Raw genomic sequence first — 22688 nt, 5'->3', positions numbered from 1 at the left:
TCGGGGAGACTTCCAGGGCGCGGGGGATTTCTCACGGAATCCCTAGCGACCTCTTGCGGCCGAATAGACAAATTGCAATTATCGACTGTTTTGCGGAAAAATGTGAGACGAAATCGGAATTGCAGAAATGAAATAAGAAAGCGGAAACTTTCTGCCAAATTCGGACGGGTTGGGAGGGGTGCTATGGAATAAAGTTGGTAACGGTAATCAAACACGATGAGTTAGTTTCCTTATGATTTATTTGAAGAAATCTCTGATCATCCAGTGCCACATTTCAGTCAATTTAGAAGCAAATAGGGGTCAAGAAATGTGGTGGTGGCATGTAACTGTGGCTTAGCTGACTGTCAGATGATTATCTGACTATTAAAACTATTAAAAATAAATCAGAATATCAAACTAATTAAAACAGTTAATAAAATCAAAACATCTATGCTATTTCCAGCCCAGTGCATGTTATTCAGGTAGAATGCCCAGAATCAGCAATGAAAAATTGCCACAACTTTGGATTCCTATGATGGATTCCATGAGAATCCCAATGTTCAATTGCAGTCAGCAAGTAAGAAAAAAAATGTAGAAACTTCAGACTTAAACACTCGTTCATGCATTTATAGGAATCTAAACTTGCTACAGTTATGGTGGGAAATGCCAACAATTATAGATGAAACTGCCACCTTTGCCCAGAAAATCCACTCCATTATAATAACAAATTTAGAATATATTGCTAACTATGAGGATTTGCTTCAGCTGTGCAGTATGTACAAGTGTTAGAACGTTATACTAGGAGTAAATCACACTTTGCTTACCTCGGGAAATTCAGTACAGGAAGATATTTTAATTTTGTCCAGAAAAGGAAGAAAGCTTTTCAAATAAATGTTTTTCACCTAAAAAAGGGAAACACAATGTTCATTAAAGTACATCTGAGGAAATTGACATAAATAGTTAACTCAATGATTTTGTGAAAGATAAGTATTTCCCTTTCCCACCACAGGATGAAATTCCATTACTGCTGCTCTTTTCAAGTAATCATATTCAATGTAAATCCTAACCCGATATGACCCAATGCCAAAATATCAAAGTTGATTAATGCTATTCTGTGTCTGAGCATTAGTTGTAGGTAATTACGAACAGTTTGATGTCAGGTAATTTGAATTAAAAAATATCTTATAGCACGTTTTAAATAGAAAAAAGGTTTTAGTTTTAGATACAGTGTGGAAACAGGCTCTTCAGCTCACCAAGTCCTCTCCAATCAACAATCACCCAAGCACTAGTTCTAAACACTAGGAACAATTTACATAAGCCAATTAACTTACAAACCTGCATGTCTTTGGCATGTGGGAGGAAACTAGATCACCCGAAGAAAACCCACGCAGTCACAGGGACAACATGCAAACTCTGTACAGACAGCACCCGTAGTTAAGATCAAACCCAGGTCCCTCGCGCTGTGAGACAGCAACTCTACCACTGCACCACTCTGCCGCTCGTTCATATAACCACCCACAATAATGTTATGTATTTAGTCATTCAAAGGTAATATCCAATGACACTTCCACATAAAGCCCAAAATGAAAACATACCGGTCACTCACACATCCTTTAAGCCCTGCTTTCCAATCTGTTATCTCCTCAGGATCAATCATTCATTTCTTGTGCTTTAAGGCTCTGACCATATAACATTCCTAATCCCATACCTATCATGTTTTATGTGCAATATTAAACATTCTTTAAAACGCGTTAAAAATGTCATCTTATGAATTTCCATTAAAAAATAGTTATATTTGGAGTTGCATTAAATTAGACAATTTAAAATAGGGCTTTTCAATAGATTTATTCATCATATGAATTATAAATCATTTTACAGGTACAGGTATAGGGTAAATTTAAAACACTCAGCTCATCTTCTGAATTCCCATCTCACCCACAAAGATAAATGAAATGTTAACTTACTTCATCTGTATTGCATTCATTTTCCTGACAAAGGATTTCCAAGACTTTGGAGTCCACCTCAGTTAAATTGGTTGCTTGTGTTGTTCTGTTGTGACTCCGTCTAGAAGCTCTTGAAAAACCACTAGAAATTATACTATTCGCAGCAGCTCCTGTAAAATAATTAAATGGATCTTTCACATATGCCATTTTAGGTTATAATTTCTGGGATAGACAATAGACAATAGGTGCAGGAATAGGCCATTCGGCCCTTCGAGCCAGCACCACCATTTAATATGATCATGGCTGATCATTCTCAATCAGTACCCCGTTCCTGCCTTCTCCCCATACCCCCTGACTCTGCTATCCTTAAGAGCTCTATCTAGCTCTCTCTTGAATGCATTCAGAGAATTGTCTTCCACTGCCTTCTGAGACAGAGAATTCCACAGATTTATAACTCTGACTGAAAAAGTTTTTCCTCATCTCCGTTCTAAATGGCCTACCCCTTATTCTTAAACTGCGGCCCCTGGTTCTGGACTCCCCCAACATTGGGAACATGTTTCCTGCCTCTAACGTGTCCAACCCCTTAATAATCTTATACGTTTCGATAAGATCCCCTCTCATCCGTCTAAATTCCCGTGTATACAAGCCTAGTCACTCCAGTCTTTCAACATATGACAGTCCCGCCATTCCGGGAATTAACCTAGTAAACCTACGCTGCATGCCCTCAATAGCAAGAATATCCTTCCTCAAATTTGAAGATCAAAACTGCACACAGTACTCCAGGTGCGGTCTCACTGGGGCACATACAACTGCAGAAGGACCTCTTTGCTCCTATACTCAACTCCTCTTGTTATGAAGGCCAACATTCCATTGGCTTTCTTCACTGCCTGCTGTACCTTTAGTAGAACAGGTAGGTAATTATCACATAATGATTCAATGAAGGCACCCAACAGTGGGTAATTTTTCTTTCCCAAACTAGAAACTTTCTGCTACTCTTTCAGCATTTCTCTTCAAATTGTCACATCTAAAAAGTAATCCTCTAACCACTTATTGTGTACCACTTTTCGCCAACAAACTTCAAAAGGTTTGAGACTGGGAAATAATATTCGACAAGCACTCTTCATAACCACATTTCTGTGGGTGCACCTGGACAAAGAGTGCTAACACCTGTTTACCTCAGAGATGCAAGTCCAATAAAATCATGTCCTCATGATGCATACATTCACAGCAGTGGTTAATGGGCAATAATCAACAAGGACAACTCTGTCCAATTTTTCCTTCTGTGGTCCTGAGGGGTGGCATTCGCAAGTAAAAACCCTATCACTTGAACATTTATGTCGTAGGAGCAGAATTAGGCTATTCGGCCCATCGAGTCTACTCCGCCATTCAATCATGCCTGATCTATCTTCCCCTCTCAAATTCATTTTTTTGCCTTCTCCCCATAACCCTTGCCACCCACACTAATCAAGAATCTGTCAATCTCCGCCTTAAAAATACCCAATGATGTGGCCTCCACAGCCGTCTGAGGCAATGAATTCCATAGATTTGCCATCCTCTGACTAAAGAAATTCCTCAACTATCTAAATGTATCTAAAGATACATCCTTTTATTCCGAGGCTGTGCCCTCTGGTCCTAGACTCTCCCATTAATGTAAACATTCTTTCCACATCCACTCTATCCAGGCTTTTCACTATTCAGTAAGTTTCAATGAGGTCCCCCCTCATCCTTCTAAACTTCAGCGAGTACAGGCCCACTGCTGTCAAACGCTCATCATATGTTAACCCAATCATTCTCAGGATAATTTTCGTAAACCGGCTCTGGACCCTCTCCAACACCAGCACATCCTTCCTCAGATATGGAGACTCACCAGCTCAAATCAATTAACTGATGATAAACATGGATATAATGTGGAACATGTCTCAGTTAGTAGCAATACAAATATCATTATTTGATTTCAGTTATATTTGCATTGAAAAAATACAGAATCAATATGCCGTTATGATATTTCAGGAAAAATTAAAGCTGTTGAGCTAAAAAGGGAAATTTTAAAAAAAATTGAATTTGACTACCATTGTTATCTTTGAAAACTTACTGTAAGGCTCCTTAATCAATTCAGCAGGCAAGATCTTAATAAAGTACTCCAGGACACAAAGCAACAATTGGAAAGAGAGCACAAGGTCATCTTCCATCTGCAGTAGCTTTCCTGAAATCAGAATACAAATAATACCCGGCAAAATATTAAACCATGCTTTGTCCCATTTTAGCTATAAATGAACATGCAGAGAGCTAAAAGAACCATATACCTTTGTTTGCAGGTCAATTAAAAAATGAACATTTCCAGGAAAACATTTTGTTTCCTGTACAAATTCAAAACATTTTGCATGTGTTTTAAAAGAACATTCAGGCATCAAGTTCCTATATTCAAGTTAAAAAGAAACCTCAGAACTACTTGAAATGTTTGAATAATTGCCTAAGGACTTAACTTTTTTATTTAATCGAGAAGATAGCACATACACATGTTGGTATTTATGCTAACCCAAAGGCACACTCAGAAGTCAATCTTCAAACCAACATTTTTTTTTTTTAAACATGATTCTGGGAAGAATGTCATGGCCATACAAGCATAATCAAACTTAGCACTGAATTCAGGTTTTCCGGCATTTATAGTGAACCAAGTGGGTACATCCGAGATCTTCGGTTTCCCCCCACACTCCAAAGACGTACAGGTATGTAGGTTAATTGGCTGGGTAAATGTAAAAATTGTCCCTAGTGGGTGTAGGATAGTGTTAATGTACGGGGATCGCTGGGCGGCACGGACTTGGAGGGCCGAAAAGGCCTGTTTCCGGCTGTATATATATGATATGATATGATATGAAGATCTACGCCAAATAAACTGAAGCAAAAGGATGGTTACCCCCTGGTGGAAGGAAATAACATTTTATATTAAAATTCTCGACACCGAAGGGACGGGTCTCATGTAAATGAACATTTTTGAATCATCTGTTCAAATCATCTGTCCAAACCTGCCTTGATAATTAAAACACCTTTAGTTTAACTCAGTATTTTAAATAATTTATTATTTTGGAAAACATTTAAAAATCCATCTATGTGCTTGGAAAGCTACTTTTAAGTGGTTTCCTTGGAATCTTATTTGAAGAATAAACAATACATGTTAATTCATATAAATTAGTTGAATTATTGTCATTGAAGCTTTGGAATCAAATGGCTGAGCTAAAGTCTTCTGCAAAAATCAGCAACAGTCCAGTTCAATATGAGGAAGTACCACACATTATACAAGATTTTGCTTGCATGTTCACTTTCACTTTGGTCCAAAATTAATCAACAGCTTCAGTTCTAATCAATACATGAATAAAAATACTTCCACTGGGATTCACTTTTGATAATTAGTAAGAATTAAAATAATAAGATTATCTTCTACGCTATCTAACAAGGATGTAACTTAAGCAGCAAGGAAAGACCATTTCAAAATGCATTGCTAAGTATAATTACTATTTTACTTAATCTTCCAATAGTGACAGTTGAGTTCAAAAACAGTTAAAAGTGCATTTGCACCCACACTACAATTATGTCTTGAATTCTGGTTTTAATTTGATCTGCTGCTTTGTTCTGCCCAAATTTACAAGATTGGTGCAATAGATCACTGTTTAATAATAGAGCTGATGATGAATGAAACTGAGGGGCTTTTATTCTTATGAATTACCAACACTAGAAAAAATAAAATAATTCCAACACTCAAATCCATGAGAGTGTCAAATAGAGCCCTACAATGAACATTGTAAAGACTATAGACAATAGGTGCAGGAGTAGGCCATTCAGCCCTTCGAGCCAGCACCACCATTCAATGCGATCATGGCTGATCATTCTCAATCAGTACCCCGTTCCTGCCTTCTCCCCATACCCCCTCACTCCGCTATCCTTAAGAGGTCTATCCAGCTCTCTCTTGAAAGCATCCAACGAACTGGCCCCCACTGCCTTCTGAGGCAGAGAATTCCACACCTTCACCACTCTCTGACTGAAAAAGTTCTTCCTCATCTCCGTTCTAAATGGCCTACCCCTTATTCTTAAACTGTGGCCCCTTGTTCTGGACTCCCCCAACATTGGGAACATGTTTCCTGCCTCTAATGTGTCCAATCCCCTAATTATCTTATATGTTTCAATACTCACAAATGATTTGGATTATTCAGAATTAAAATACATGGTCAGTTCTTAATATGCCCATTTATTTTAACTGACCTGTTGCTGGAAGAAATGTGATCCAACAATCTTCCAATAGTGACAGTTGAGTTCAAAAACAGTTAAAAGTACATTTGCACCCACACCACAATTAGGTCTTGAATTCTGGTCTTAATTTGATCTGCTGCTTTGTTCTGCCCAAAGTGCTAATTTCCAATGCTTGATGCAACTATTTCATAAATCATTGAATTTGAATCTGGTGTATTGTAAGTAAATCATTATGATTCGACAGATAATTATAAATAAATAAATTATTATGCATACACCTTGCTCAGGAAACTGGCTTTATGTGCACTTACAATATTGGTGCAATAGATTACTGTTTAATAATAGAGCTGATGATGAATGAAACTGAGGGGCTTTTATTCTTATGAATTACCAACCCTAAAAAAATAAAAATAATCCCAACACTCAAATCCAAGAGAGTGTCAAATAGAACCCTACAATGAACCTTGTAAGGACTACTCACAAATGATTTGGATAATTCAGAATTAAAATACATGGTCAGTTCTTAATATGCCCATTTATTTTAACTGACCTGTTGCTAGAAGAAATGTGATCCAACATACTTTCACCACTGGTTTATTAGCATCCGATGGTGCCCTGGTTGATAAATGAAACATAATTGCATTGCTCAAAGTTTTCAAGAAAAACATTACTAGCCAACTTTTATTAAAGGAGCGCTGTCAAGAGAGGACCCAGCGGTGGTCGAGGAGGGTGCCGGCAGTCGTGGAGGGTACCGGCGGTGGAGGAGGGTGCTGCTGGTGGAGAAGGGTGCCGGAGGTCGGTCGAGCCCACATGAGAGCCGGAGGTCAGACGGGCCCGTGGTGGGTCGAGGACATGGCATGGGGGAAGGCACGCCGAGAGAACAAAGGGAGCCCGGCGTGGGGGGGTGCCAAGAGAACAAAGGGGACCCGGCGTTGGGGGGGCGTGCCGAGAAAAAAGGAGGACCATTAGGGAGTAAATGGAATACTTTGTAACTGCCCTGCAAGTGGTGACTCTTTGCATATGTACTTGTGTATGCAAAACAAACATGTATTATTAATTCAATAAAGTATCATTCATTTAACAGATCTATATTCAGTGAACACTTACTGGTTACATGGTGTCTCTTCAAATATCTTTTCACCTATCCTGTGAATTTAGAAATGAAATTCTTAAAACATTAAACAGCTTCAGTCACTTTTCAAAACCACTACTTACAAGATCTTTGTAAAAATCAATAACATTATGAATGTTATCAATGACAAATTGTGATTTACATGTGACATGTGGTTTACATGTGACAGCTGCACACGATCCATTGCAAATATGATAAATTATACAAGCAAAAATAAAGTAATACTTTAATTCCCTTTTGCGGTCATACTGCTGCAGAAGAGGCTTAAACAATCTTTAGAGTGACATTCCATTGAATAATTGCGCTGTTTATTTCTAACTGCTTCAAAATAAGCATAAAAGTTGCAATGGCAGTGAAAAATATTTTTTTCAATTTTTTTTACATTTATGATATTAACTGAGAAAACAAGTTGCACTTTAAATTTCACCTAAGTAATTCCAGCATTTTCTTTTTACTTCAGATTTCCAGCATCCAGTCTTTTGATCAACCGGTATAGCTCCACAATTATTCATCTATTTATTTACAGAAGTATTTCTAACTATAATGTGCAACTGCATCTAAAGTTAATGTGCAATTAAATTTACTTTTAAAATACTTTCATGTAAGGGCAGCACAGTGGCACAACTGGTAGAGCTGCTGCCTCATAGCGCCAGAGCCCCAAGTTCAATCCTGATCTTGGATGCTGTTTATGTGGAGTTTGCATGTTTTGCCTCAGACCACGTGGGTTTCCTCAAAGTGCTCCGATATCTTCCCACATCCCAGACGTGAGGATTTGTAGGTTAATTGGTCTCTGTAAATTGCACCAAATGTGTACGGAATGGATGCAAAAATAGGATAAGATAGAACTAGTCTGAACAGATGATCAATGGTCAGTGTGGACTTGGTGGGCTAAGGGACCTGTTTCCACACTGTAACTTTAAATCAATCCAATCAGAACATTAAAATTGCATTTTGTTAAAAAGAAACCAATAAGCTTGGAGGCTAAAACAACAAATATTGTTTAAAAACTTACCTCTTAAATTTTTCAAAGAGAGCAGTGAAGACATGGAACTTCTTTTCCAGTCTCAGCACCAATAAATTTACTTCAGTGCTAACAGTGACCAAGTTCACGTCCATTTTTTTCACTAGCTGCAAAAACTCTGTTACACTTAGAATAAATAAAAAAGATTTAGCATTTATCACTTCTGGACTTCCATTTGAAATAATTTACTTCATAGTTGTGTTTTGTACGTTCCAGTGATTCAAATTAGTTAATGTTTATATATGATATACGTTTACAATTCTCACACAATGGTAGATTACTCAACATTACTCAACAGGGCATGCAACCAAAATTACTTCATTCTTTTATAGAATTTGATTAACCCAATGCAGTTTTACATTTTAAAGATTCAAATTATTATTATAAAATATTTATTGAAATATTGCTTGGGCCTCAATTCGTTCATCCAGATTTGAAAAGATCAAATAAAGGCATGCTCATCAAGACATTTGAGCTCAATTTTTCATATTGCACATCTGTAAATGCTCTTCACTTATAGTACATAAATTAACAATCATGAAGATGATGTTCCAAGGCTAAATTTCAATATCCAAATTCTGGACAAACAGGTTTCAGCTGTCAGTGTTGGGAAATATTGGTGCACTGCCTAGTACTTAGATTTACTATCAAACATTTTGAAAAGATTTTCAGACCATAAGAAAGAGGGACAGCATGCAGTCATTTGGCTCCTCGAACTTGCTCCATGATTCAATAAAATTATGGCTCATTGAATTTTGCCATCTCCACAATACTTGATGCTCTTCCTGATTAGAAACCTACTTATTTAGACTTTGAACATATTCCAGAATTCAACTACAAGTTTTTTGGGGGCAAAGAAACCAAAGTAAAAATTCTTCCTTGGATCAGTCCGCCTCGGTGATGGGTATCCCCTTATTCAGAAACTATGCACTCAGGTCCTCGATTTCCCACAATATTCCAATAAGACTGATTCTCATGAGTACAGATCAAGCCTATCCTTATCATCTTTCCTTACAGGATAACCCATCCATACCCAGGATCATCCCAGTGATCCTTCTATGAAATGGATTCAATGTCAATATCTTTTGTTAAACAAGGTTAACAAACCTCTACACGGTGTTCTTGATGTGGTCTCTCTGACACCTTGCACAGTTGTGTTACAATGTCTGACTTTTATATCCGACTCTTAAATTATCTGTTGCATTGGTATGCTAGTTTTGTGTTTCATGCCATGTGTACTGCAGAATTCTGCAGTTGTTTTCTCCATTCAAATAATAATGTTTTATCATTCTTCCTTCCAAAGTGAATTACCTCACCTTTTCCTATTTTATATTCCATTTCTTCACATTTCGCCCACTCACTTAACAACATCTCACCAAAATGTTTGCAGTTTCCCTTCCTGTTTACTTTTGTATCATCTGCAGTTTTAGTCACAATACATTTGTTTCCTTCTTCTAAATAATCAACATGCATTGTATACATCTGAGGTCTCAACACAGGTCTGTAGTTTAATCCCTGTTGCAACCCACTGGCTGCAGGTTGCCAAGCTGAAAATGATCTGCTTACTTAGTCATAGAACAATACCGTACAGAAAAAGGCCCTTCGACCTAACTCACCAATGTTGCCTAACCGAGGTAATCCTACTTGTCTGCACCTGGCCTATATCCCTCAAAACCTTCCTTATCCATGTACCTGTCTAAGTGTCTTTTAAAAGTCATAATTGCACACACCTCTACTACTTCCTCTGGCAGTTCATTTCAAATATGCACCACCTTCTCCGTGGGTCCTGACAGTTAACCAATCCTCTATCTATGCTGAAGAAGGGTCTCGAACCAAAACATCCCTTATCCATGTTCTGCAGAGATGCTATCTGACTTGCTGAATTACTCCAGCACTGTGTCTCTCTTTTGGTAAACCAGCATCTGCATTTCCTTGCGTCTACCTGTCTCTATCCATGCTTAAATGGTAATTTTAACACCATAGGAACACTAATTCCTTTTGTGTGGCATCTTGTCCTTTTGAAATTTCAAATTTTAATACATTATATCCACTGGTTCCCATCTATTCAGTTTGTTGATATTTCCTGAAACTTAATTAATTTGTTGGATATGATTTCTCCTTCATGAAGCCACGCTGACTCTGCTTGATTAGAATATGATTTTCCTAACACTGTTTTATACCCTCCATATAAATTACTAACATTTTTCCAATAGTAGATACCACAATTCGTCTTCTATTCTATCACATTTATATTTTTACATTAGCTCACCATCTTCTTTCCATCTTTGTGACATTTTCGATCTCATTAGACATTCATGTCTTTTTATAAAGTTTTGTGTTGGGATTAATACATTAAGGTTCATCAACCTCATTTGATTAAGTTACAGCTTTTGTTATTACTCCTTAGCTATATTTCCTTTAATGTGGTATAAACACACCGAAATGCAGCGATTCAGTATATTTCTTTACATATTCAAGATTAAATGAATACAAAATAAAGGATGCCAACATTAAATCAGATTAATCAAATCAGCAAACTAAAAATAATTGATGTAATGAATTGTTTAACCTAATTGGAAACACTGAACCATAAACTAAAATTATTTTATGGATCGATAAAACGTTTTCAATGGCAAATAATAACACGAGAATAAATGAACCTACTTCAGGTCCAAGGTTTTCTGTAACTCCGTCAGAGTGAAGGAAACAGCATTCAAATCTACTGCTGCGATAAAAATGCAAATCCCCCAATATTTCCTCCTATTTTCCTGGAAGAGAGGATTAATGTTAACTTCACTAAAAGGTTAATTGAATAAACAAAATATATTTGAACAGGGTACTTTAATAAATATATAAATTGTAGCTAAAGCAAACAAAAAGTACCAAATAGGCTTCCAATTGTTTGTGAAAAGCAAGAAACCACAAGTGCTGGAAACCTGAAGTAAAGATAGTGAATGATAGCATATTCTACATGTCAGGCAAAATGTTTTATGCTTATAACGACACAAAAGCAGGCCATGCGGCTGATTGGATATATGCTGGCTCCAAGGGGAGGAATCCTATTAATCTTTCTCCTTATGTCCCTAAACTCCTGCAACTTATTCTTTTTCACAAATGTCCATCATTTCTCCTTAGATTCTTTTTGCCATTAACCAACACCAATGGGTAATTTACAGTGGCTACCCATGTCTTTGGGATGTGGGTAGAAGTTTACTCACTCATGGACATAATGTAAAAACTCCTCAAACATAAACCATAATCCGGATCAAAACTCGAACCCTGGGAGCCTGTGAGGCAGCAGCACTAACTGCTGCATCAACATGACACTCCTTGCTGAAAGATAACGTTTCAGGTTGATGACCTTTTATTAGAACTAGAAAAAGTAGAAAACAAGCTGATTTTAGGCTGCAAGGAGGAGAGTCAGAGAAGAGAACAAGGGCTGGGATAGGTGGTCGGCCAAGGTTGGATGACATAATTACTTTTAGTGATATGTTTGAGACTAGACTTAATTCTAGGTAATCATTACTGATCTGTCTGGAAAGTGCAAAAAGACCAAGATGAAGTGAGGAGTGTTATATGGGGGAAGAATGAAGAGGGTTGAGTAGTTCTAAAAATTGGCGAATTCAATTTCATAACACTGGGTTGTCAGCTGCCTAAGCAGAATAAGATTGCAGTATTTGCACTACTTCAATTCAATGTATACCATTTACAATATTTTCTACATTGAGAAACCATAAATGCACTGGATGACCCCGATCCCAATTTCCTGTCACTCAAATTCTGCATCCCACTACCTCTACATCTTTTGGCTCCTAGATTGTACCAACAAAGTCCAACATAAACTCAAGAAACAGCACCGTCATCTTCCATCTAGGCATAGTGCAAGCCTTGGAACTCAATATTGAATTCAACTATTTCAAATAATCAGTCTTTTCTGTTCCTTGGCCAGTACCAATGCAAGTTAATCCACCTGTAAAATTAGTTTAGTTTTTCTCTCTTCACAATGATATCGGATCTGAGTATCAGAAGCATTCTCTTTTACTTTAGATTTCATATGCTGTATTCTGCGCCCCTAATTTCGGCACGCTCTGTTCTCTTCCCCATCAGCACTCGCTCACTTTAGTATTGTATTCTGTTCACAGTTATGATAAACAAGTGTACATTCTCCACTCTTTGACAGCAGCAAAAGTAATTGTGTCACCACTCCATCCTTTCACTGTAACTTAAAAGACCCCAATTTTCTCACTCTTCTACGTCTGATTAAGTATCGCTGAATTAATTTTTCTCTCTCCAGAGGTCAAATTGACCCGAGTATTAACATCATTTCATTTCTAGTTTCAAATTGCTGATGACTTATATGACTTAAGTCTTAAGCACTTCAAAAGAAAATCGCGTTATTAACCTTTATCATTGCAGAGAAAACAAAGCGAGCTTCAAAGAACTATGGTCAGGGCACCATTGTTGTTAAATATATACTTAAGCACATTAATATTAACAAATAAAATCATAGCATGATAAATTTGAATTTTAAAGGCTGAAGACAGCAAGAGGTAGAGAAGACTAAGGATGTTAAATAGTCTACAAATGAGGTCGTGGGAAAAATTAATTAAAGCATTCAAATAGTATAGATCCAGGAAGTAAAAATGGCAAAGTAAAATTAGCTTTAGGACAATAGGACAGCATTAATCATTGTATAAACAGAACCTACAAAAATAATTAAAGTTATGACAACAACAGAGAAAGGAAAGCAAGTTTAAGAAGGAGAACTGTAAGAGTATTCATCATCAGATAATTTCCCTCTCCCATATCTATCCCTCTCCCATATCTATCCCCAGGAAACCACAGGAAAACCATTGGAAAAAAGCCTTCCTAAAATGGATGAAGGAGAGCCAGTGGATGTGGTGTATCTAGACTTTCAGAAAGCCTTTGATAAGGTCCCACACGGGAGGTTGGTTAGCAAAATTAGAGCACATGGTATTGGGGGTAGGGTATTGACATAGAGAATTGGTTGGCAGACAGGAAGCAAAGAGTAGGAATAAATGGGTCCTTTTCCAAATGGCAGGCAGTGGCGAGTGGAGTGCCGCAAGACTCGGTGCTGGGGCCGCAACTATTTACAATATATATTAATGATTTGGATGATGGAATTAGAAGAAACACTAGCAAGTTTGCAAATGACACAAAGATGGTTGGCGGTGTGAACTGCAAAGAGGATGTTAGGAGGTTGCAGGATGACTTGGACAGGTTGAGTGAGTGGGGAAAATGCATGGCAGATGCAATATAATGTAGAAAAATATGAGGTTATCCACTTTGGCGACAAAAACAAGGAGGCAGATTATTATCTCAATGGTGTCAGATTAGGTAAGGGGAAGTGCAACGAGACCTTGGTGTCCTTGTACAGCAGTCACTGAAAGTTTGCGTGCAGGTACAGCAGGCAGTGAAGAAAGCTAATGGCATGTTGGTCTTCATAACGAGAGGATTTGAGTACAGGAGCAAAAAGGTCCTTCTGCAGTTGTCTAGGGCCCTGGTGAGACCACATCTGGGGTATTGTGTGCAGTTTTGGTCTCCTAATTTGAGGAAGGACGTCCTTGCTATTGAGGCAGTGCAGCGTAGGTTCACAATGTTAATCCCTGGGATGGAGGGACTGTCATATGAGGAAAGATTGGAAAGACTGGGCTTGTATTCACTGGAGTTTAGAAGGATGAGAGGGGATCTTATAGAGACGTATAAAGTTATAAAAGGACTGGACAAGCTAGATGAAGGAAAAATGTTCCCAATGTTGGCGGAGTCCAGAACCAGGGGCCACAATCTAAGAATAAAGAGGAGGCCATTTAAAACTGAGGTGAGAAGAAACTTTTTCACCCAGAGAGTTGTGAATTTGTGGAATTCTCTGCCACAGAAGGCAGTGGCGGCCAATTCACTGGATGAATTTAAAAGAGTGTTAGATAGAGTTCCAGGGGCTAGTGGAATCAAAGGATACGGGGAGAAAGCAGGCATAGGTTACTGATTGTGGATGATCAGCCATGGTCACAATGAATGGCGGTGCTGGCTCGAAGGGCTAAATGGCCTCCTCATGCACCTATTTTCTATGTTTCTATGCTCTCACACATGCTTATTCGATTGCCAAGTATGATACTCAGGTGTTGTTTACTGAAACTCATTGGTGTGCAGTTCAACTTGACAAGTTGGCAACTACAGAAACCTTAAAATCAATGCCACCACAATGGTTCAGATGCTATCAAACATTTCCCCAGTATGTTGCGATACTGTGACACTTGGACAAAGAGGTTGTCCAAACCAACAACTACAAGAACCTATACTCGCAACCATGAAAGCCTGTCTGACCCCTCTACTACTGTCTTGCAAAGAGTAGGAATAAACGGGTCCTTTTCAGAATGGCAGGCAGTGACTAGTGGGGTACCGCAAGGCTCAGTGCTGGGACCCCAGCTATTTACAATATATATTAATGATTTGGATGAGGGAATTGAATGCAACATCTCCAAGTTTGCGGATGACACGAAGCTGGGGGGCAGTGTTAGCTGTGAGGAGGATGCTAGGCGGCTGCAACGTGACTTGGATAGGTTAGGTGAGGGGGCAAATGCATGGCAGATGCAGTATAATGTGGATAAATGTGAGGTTATCCACTTTGGTGGCATGAACAGGAAGGTAGATTATTATCTGAATGGTGGCCGATTAGGAAAAGGGGAGATGCAACGAGACCTGGGTGTCATGGTACACCAGTCATTGGAAGTAGGCATGCAGGTGCAGCAGGCAGTGAAGAAAGCGAATGGTATTTTGGCATTCATAGCGAGGGGATTTGAGTATAGGAGCAGGGAGGTTCTGCTGCAGTTGTACAGGGCATTGGTGAGATCACACCTGGAGTATTGCGTACAGTTTTGGTCTCTTAATCTGAGGAAAGACATTCTTGCCATAGAGGGAGTACAGAGAAGGTTCACCAGATTGATTCCTGGGATGGCAGGACTTTCGTATGAAGAAAGACTGGATAGACTCGGCTTGTACTCAATGGAATTTAGAAGATTGAGGGGGGATCTTATAGAAACTTACAAAATTCTTAAGGGGTTGGACAGGCTAGATGCAGGAAGATTGTTCACGATGTTGGGGAAGTCCAGAACAAGGGGTCACAGTTTAAGGATAAGGGGGAAGTCTTTTAGGACCGAGATGAGAAAGTTTTTTTTCACACAGAGAGTGGTGAATCTGTGGAATTCTCTGCCACAGAAGGTAGTTGAGGCCAGTTCATTGGCTATATTTAAGAGTGAGTTAGATGTGGCCCTTGTGGCTAAAGGGACCAGGGGGTATGGAGAGAAGGCAGGTACGGGATACTGAGTTGGATGATCAGCCATGATCATATTGAATGGCGGGGTGCAGGCTCGAAGGGCCGAATGGCCTACTCCTGCACCTATTTTCTATGTTTCTATGTTTGCCAATATCAACAGAGATGACCAAGGAAATAAAGTAGGTTCTAAAAATGCTATTTGAAAAAACAAAGGAAGTTATTCAAGATTCAACAGTGAGGCTTCCAGGGTTTCATTGGTCTCAAAGACTTGATCGATTCCATGCAATCATAATAGGATATAGGCTATGTCATCACTTAATGGCAGAACAAACCCACCTTTGCTTGTGCATGCAGTAACCAGATCAAATAATGGACCATATCATCAGATCCTATCCTCAATAAATTCCCTCTCTGAAACTGTCATGCATAGCCTTATGACATTGCTCCAGCTGTAGACAAGAAGCAGTAGTAATAAATTATGCTTGAATATGGAGTCAGCACTCAAAGTTGAGGAACAATTTCCAACAAAATGATAATACCAATCCAGCTATTTGCTGGACAATTGGAATAACTGATTTTTAAAATATTAACAATTAAACAAAAGTTAAATGGAATAATAAATCCCAGAAATATTCAGCAGGTTAGACCACATCTGTGGGAAGAGAAACAGTTAATTTATCAGGTTAGAGTCCTTTCGTCAGAACTAAAAAAGAAACAAAAAGCTTACAAAGGCCTCTGCGTTCCTCAGCTGTCCATTGCCTGCCATTTTAATACCCCATCCCACTCCCACTCTAGCCTATTGATCTATGGCCGTCTGTGCTGTCAACGCCAATTAAAAACATAGCACTGTATTTTCTGTCTAGGCACGTTGCAGCTCTCTGAACTCAATAGACAATAGACAATAGGTGCAGGAGTAGGCCATTCAGCCCTTCGAGCCAGCACCGCCATTCAATGCGATCATGGCTGATCACTCTCAATCAGTACCCCGTTCCTGCCTTCTCCCCATACCCCCTCACTCCGCTATCCTTAAGAGCTCTATCCAGCTCTCTCTTGAAAGCATCCAACGAACTGGCCTCCACTGCCTTCTGAGGCAGAGAATTCCACACCTTCACCACTCTCTGACTGAAAAAGTTCTTCCTCATCTCCGTTCTAAATGGCCTACCCCTTATTCTTAAACTGTGGCCCCTTGTTCTGGACTCCCCCAACATTGGGAACATGTTTCCTGCCTCTAATGTGTCCAATCCCCTAATTATCTTATATGTTTCAATAAGATCCCCCCTCATCCTTCTAAATTCCAGTGTATACAAGCCCAATCGCTCCAGCCTTTCAACATACGACAGTCCCGCCATTCCGGGAATTAACCTAGTGAACCTACGCTGCACGCCCTCCATAGCAAGAATATCCTTCCTCAAATTTGGAGACCAAAACTGCACACAGTACTCCAGGTGCGGTCTCACCAGGGCCCGGTACAACTGTAGAAGGACCTCTTTGCTCCTCAATATTGAATTCTACTGCATCACGTGATAATTTCCCAGGTGGTATTCGTCATCCATCTGCGATATTAGCAAGTCCCCCACCTTATTTTGCCTATACTCACTCTCTAACTGCTGTCATTCACTCATTGACCTATTAACCTGTTTACAGCTTATCCCCAGTTACACCGGTTTCACCCTATCAGCAGTAACCCCCTCCCTTACCCAGCCCGCAGCTTAACAAGCTTTTGCCTTCTTTTCAATTCAGATGTGAGGACTCCAATCCGAAATATTAATTGTTTCTCTTCCCACATATGTGGCCTGATCAGCTGAGTATTGTCAGATTTTACTGTTTTTGTGATATATTTCCAGCATCTGCAGTTAAATTTTTGATTTTCATCAGCTATTAATTACCTTTTAAAAAAATGTTACACTGACTAACATTGCCCTCGGCTGTGCAAACACATAATCACTAACAAAGCAATCAAGATAGGCTTAGTAAGAATTGAACAAAGGGGCAGTTGCAGATTCACTTGTACAGACAAACTAGTAAATGCCACTTCTACCTTTGATGGAGAGAGCCTGTTCAGATGCAGAATTTATGATATAATGTGCGTGTGGCTGGGGGAGGAGGGAGGGGGAGATGAAGGGGTAGTGAGAGTTTAGAAGGCGGCTAGATTATGGAAGAATTTGAAAAAAACCTGTAAACCAGCCATCTCATGCTTAACTAGCTGTCAAACCTATTAAAGACAAAATATCTCTGAAAATCTTTGACATTTCCAAATTTCAATGCACACTCAAAATCTAATAAAGTACAATGGAATTTTTTTTCAATAAAAAAAACTGTATTAATAAATTTAAACAATGAATTCAAGATAATATGAATGCTAATTGACAGTTATTGCCAATCTGTTTGACTCCATGAGGTAGTCACTGAGTTTTGCTTATGGTCATATGGAAATCCTATACTTGGTAGCACTTGAACAAAGAAATACGGGTAGTCAGCAAGGAATCACTGACATTTCTCAGCAAGTTGTATCCTCTTGATTCCTGGCCTTTTAAAAATATATATACATAAAGGTAGCAAGCAAAAACCAGTGGGCACAGCCGTTTGCCAGGTTAATTATCATGAACAAGAATTAATGGTTAGCATTGTTCATGATTTCCAGAATGATTTTTACATGGAAGTTTCTCAAAATAGGAATTCATGTACTATTGTGCATTTTAACTGGAAGATTGTCATTTTGTAATAGTAATAAATAATGTTAACTGTTCGCGTCGTAATTTTTCTGTTTAAAAAAAAAAAGGTTATCCCAACAAGTTTTGCAGAGATTAAAAGCATAAAAGCGAATGGGATGCATGTCAAGGTGGGCAGATACTACATATTTCAAAACTAAATTTCCAGCTATTTAGAAATGATTTCACCTTCAATAAAATGTTTCACTTTTACCAAAATTGATGTAACAGGCTCTCTGCATGCACTACTTAAGTTGCAACCAATTAGAGAACAGTTGTAGATATTTAAAGATCTTTACAACTAAAGTCCAAAACAATGTCACACAAATTAAAATACTTACTAATGCAATACCATCAACCAAAAGTGTTGGCATCGACTCCCATATCATCCAAGCTCTCTCGTTCACATTTTCTTCAACCTTAAGGCTTTGACATAATAAGATAAACTCTGCATTTTTGTGTCTGTAAATATGAGATATAATAAAAAAAATGATTGACTTTTCTTAAATGAGGTTATTCAATATAGTAGAAGTATAGAAACTCTGGATCTCCAAAAGACAGTGAGAAACTTTTAAGTGCTGGGCTTCAGAAAGCTATGGACTGATACAACCGGATATCAGGAATGCCAATCGCACATTAATCATTTTTTTCCCCAAGCAATGTATGTCACAGCCTGCCTCGATTTTACAGTAATTTAATGAGACTAAACCTGTGACAGCACTGTGCACATGTCAGTTTCACACTCCACATCAAAAATAAAATATGCCGGCTTTAAGGCAGCATATCGATAATTCCCCAGATTTGATTCCCAAGCGGGGAAAGAGACAATAATATATCCTATATTTTCCATGGACTATTTAATTTCAACAGAAGTACTTGACAAGTTAGTTCCCTAAACTGATAATGAACTTTACTCAAAGGATAAAGCGATCAGGTGGGAAAGTGATCCAGGGTCAGACACGACTATATGAAAAGTGTGGAGAAATCTCAAGGCAGCATACATCCTCCTCGTGTTCCTATCTTTTTGTTCTCCACTGTCAAGCACCACTGACTGATTTTGTTGCACCTGTCAAGATATTGGATGGCCTCATTTCGAGTTGAGATTTAAGATTTCATATAACAATAATTATCATTATATAAGTATAGAAGTGGTGTGGTGGTGAGAAGGAATATTATCTATTCTGATGCATTCAATTATCCATAAGTTCACAAAAGTTTAATTTTGCATCCATGTATTTGATAAATAAAAACACACCAAAATTAACGTATATTTTCCCGAGGAGTGAACGAAAATGTCAGAAATATACTATATTAAAAAAAAGAATGCCAATTATATGGAACTGGTCACACGTGGGATGAATCTTTCCAAAACACGTTTTCATGGGGAAAAAAAACAACTTGAAAAATACATTTGTTTTTTGGAGTTAATATCATAAAAATGAGATTAATACGTCATGTCAATTTACTGAACATTGCACCAATACATGTGCTTTATCAGAAAACAAAATGCCTTGCTCGTTTTTTAAAAAGTGGTCAATTTAAACAGTTTACAGCAGTTGTAGCGAGTGATAGCCGGGACGCCGAAACGGGCAACCCAATGCAGCGCCAGGGCCCATGCACAGGATGCCGCCGAGGTGTCCGACAACAGAAGAGCCTCCGGCCAACGAGTAAAACGGTAGATGAGTGTAGCCCCTAGAGTATGGCAATGGACCAACCAAATCCACATGGATGTGGTAAAAACGGACGGGGGGAACCACAAAAGTCTGGTACGGGGGCTGGACGTGGCGGGGGACCTTCGAGATCTGGCACGGGACGCAGGCGCGGGCCCAGGCGGCCACCTGCTTCCGCAGGCCGTGCCAGATAAATCGGGCGGCCACCATGGCCGAGGTCGCCCGGATGGACGGGTGTGCCAGGCCATGAATGGCCTCAAAAACCTTACGCCGCAGGGCAGTCGGCACCACCGGGCGAGGGCGGGGAAGGGAAACGTCGCACCAAAGTGTGGTACCTGTGGGGCCACACGCCACCTGTTCCAACCGCAACCCCGAGGCTGCGGAAGCGTACGCTGAGGCAGTTCCTTCCAGGCGCTGAGCCTCCGCTAGCTCCTGGAAATCCACCTCGCCCCCCACCGCAGCAACAGAGGAAGTGGCCGGCCGGGACAGGGCGTCAGCCACGGCGTTAAGCTTACCCGCGATGTGGCGAACATCGGTGGTGAACTCAGAAATGAGAGTGAGATGCCTTTGCTGGCGGGCCAACCACGGATCAGAAACCTTAGAAAAAGCAAACGTATGGGGTTTGTGATCCGTGTAGGCAACAAAAGAGCGGCCCTCCAAAAAATATCGGAAATGGCGAACTGCTAAATAGAGGGCCAGGAGCTCCCTGTCAAAGGTACTGTATTTCAGCTCAGGTTTTGCGAGCTGCCGGCTGAAAAATGCCAGAGGCTGCCAGTGACCGTTGACCTGCTGCTCCAATACCCCACCCACCACCACGTCTGAGGCATCCACCGTCAGGGCCGTGGGGGCAGAGGGACGGGGGTGCACGAGCATGGTGGCGTTGGCAAGGGCGTGTTTAACCGCGGCAAAAGCCGCCTCTGCAGCTGCGGACCAAACCAACTCAGCGGGGTTACCCGCGAGGCATTGAAAAAGGGGGCGCATGATCCGAGCTGCCGCAGCCACAAACCGGTGATAAAAATTCACCATGCCCACAAATTCCTGCAAACCCTTGATGGTGGTAGGGCGGGGAAAGGTTCGGACGGCGTCCACCCTAGCGGGCAAAGGAGTGGCCCCGGCCGATGTGACCCGGTGACCCAGGAAATCCACCGCGGACAGGCCGAATAGGCATTTGGACGGGTGGAGGATCAGACCGTGGTCTTGCAGCCTCTGGAACACAGTGCGAAGGTGGACCAGGTGCTCTGGGACCGAACGACTAGCCACTAGAATGTCATCAAGATAAATAAATACAAAAGACAATCCGCGACCCACATGGTCCATAAGACGTTGGAATGCCTGAGCCGCGTTTTTGAGACCGAACGGCATCCTCAACCACTCAAATAACCCGAACGGAGTAATCGTAGCCGTCTTGGGAATGTCCGGTGGGTGGACAGGGATCTGATGATATCCCCGCACCAAATCGATTTTTGAAAAAACCGTAGCCCCCTCGAGCCTGGCTGAGAAGTCCTGTATGTGAGGGATCGGATAGCGGTCAGGCCGGGTTGCAGCGTTAAGACGCCGATAATCACCACATGGTCTGCACCCCCCAGATGCTTTAGAGACCATATGCAAGGGGGAGGCCACGGACTATTTGAAGGTCGAACAATCCCCAGTCGTTCCAAATTGAGGAACTCCTCCCGAGCCAGGGCCAGCTTGTCGGGAGGTAGGCGCCGCGTCCGGGCGAATACAGGCGGCCCCTCGGTAGGGATGAAATGGACGACATCGTGCTTATCGGAAGGTGGATCGAAACGCTGAACGAGGAGCTACGGGAAGTCGGCGAGGACCGCAGCGAACTGGCCGGGGGCCGTGGTAATGGCCTGGATCGACGGGCAGGGTGGGGTGGCAGGTGGAGGAGTAGCAGGCTCCGTACTGCTAGCCGAGGGTTGTAGGCCCTTCCCGCGGACGTCTGAGACCAACGAAAAAGCCCAGAGGAAGTCCGCGCCCAGAATGGCCTGGCCCACGTCGGCAACGATGAAATCCCAACGGTAGGTCCCGGACCCGAAGGACAGGGACATGGCCCTCTTGCCGTAGGTGCGGATGGGACTGCCGTTGACCGCAATGAGGGATGGACCCTTCCCACCTGCTCGCACTTCGCAGTCGTAGGGAGGCACGATGCTAACAACCGCTCCCGTATCGACCAAAAAGACGGTGCCGGTACCTTGATCTGTGGCGTAGAGTCGGCGGTTGCGGCCGATCGAAACTGCCTCTACATTCGATCGGCCGAGGCATTTCCCGGAAACGAACACGGGGCCCTGCAACTTCGGGCTTCACTGCCCCACCGCTTATGAAAAAAGTACCAGCCACGCCTGTGCGGCTCTGTTGCTCGGGCCCGCTGCCAAATGGCGGGTGCTACAGCCCCGTCTTGGCGGGCTGACTGCAAAATGGCGGCCGATGCGCCGCCATCTTGGCCGCGCGGCCGGCTGCTGCTGGGCCTCGAAACCCGATTTACCGAGTCGTCCCGAGTGGAGGCCTCCGTGACGAGCGCATCGGCTTTATCTGCGAACGCTACCGGGGTCTTCAAAAGAGACGTCCAACACTAACCTGACGTCCCGGGGCAATTTCTCCCGGAATGCCGCTTCGAACATCATACACGGCTGATGGTCGCCAATCAAGGTCAGCATCTCCGTCATCAAAACCGATGGCAGCCGATCTCCCAGCTCCGGTAA

General features: G+C 41.1%; 1 protein-coding gene across 1 annotated transcript in view; it reads right to left on the bottom strand.

The window, feature by feature from the left end:
* Nucleotides 1-22688, bottom strand: part of rb1 (retinoblastoma 1) — a 165656-nt gene that overhangs the window by 129585 nt on the left and 13383 nt on the right. The window contains exons 2-9 of the mRNA XM_078409411.1: nucleotides 18658-18778; nucleotides 10982-11085; nucleotides 8309-8443; nucleotides 7272-7310; nucleotides 6715-6779; nucleotides 4015-4125; nucleotides 1944-2092; nucleotides 804-881 (exon numbers count right to left, since the gene is read on the bottom strand). Coding sequence (XP_078265537.1) covers nucleotides 804-881; nucleotides 1944-2092; nucleotides 4015-4125; nucleotides 6715-6779; nucleotides 7272-7310; nucleotides 8309-8443; nucleotides 10982-11085; nucleotides 18658-18778 — 802 coding nt within the window. The remainder of the gene's footprint in view (nucleotides 1-803; nucleotides 882-1943; nucleotides 2093-4014; nucleotides 4126-6714; nucleotides 6780-7271; nucleotides 7311-8308; nucleotides 8444-10981; nucleotides 11086-18657; nucleotides 18779-22688) is intronic.

The sequence above is a fragment of the Rhinoraja longicauda genome, chromosome 12 (assembly GCF_053455715.1).
Source record: "Rhinoraja longicauda isolate Sanriku21f chromosome 12, sRhiLon1.1, whole genome shotgun sequence".
NCBI lineage: Eukaryota > Metazoa > Chordata > Chondrichthyes > Rajiformes > Arhynchobatidae > Rhinoraja > Rhinoraja longicauda.
The sequence above is the reverse complement of the archived record's forward strand: the minus strand, read 5'-3'. Positions and strand labels throughout refer to the sequence as shown.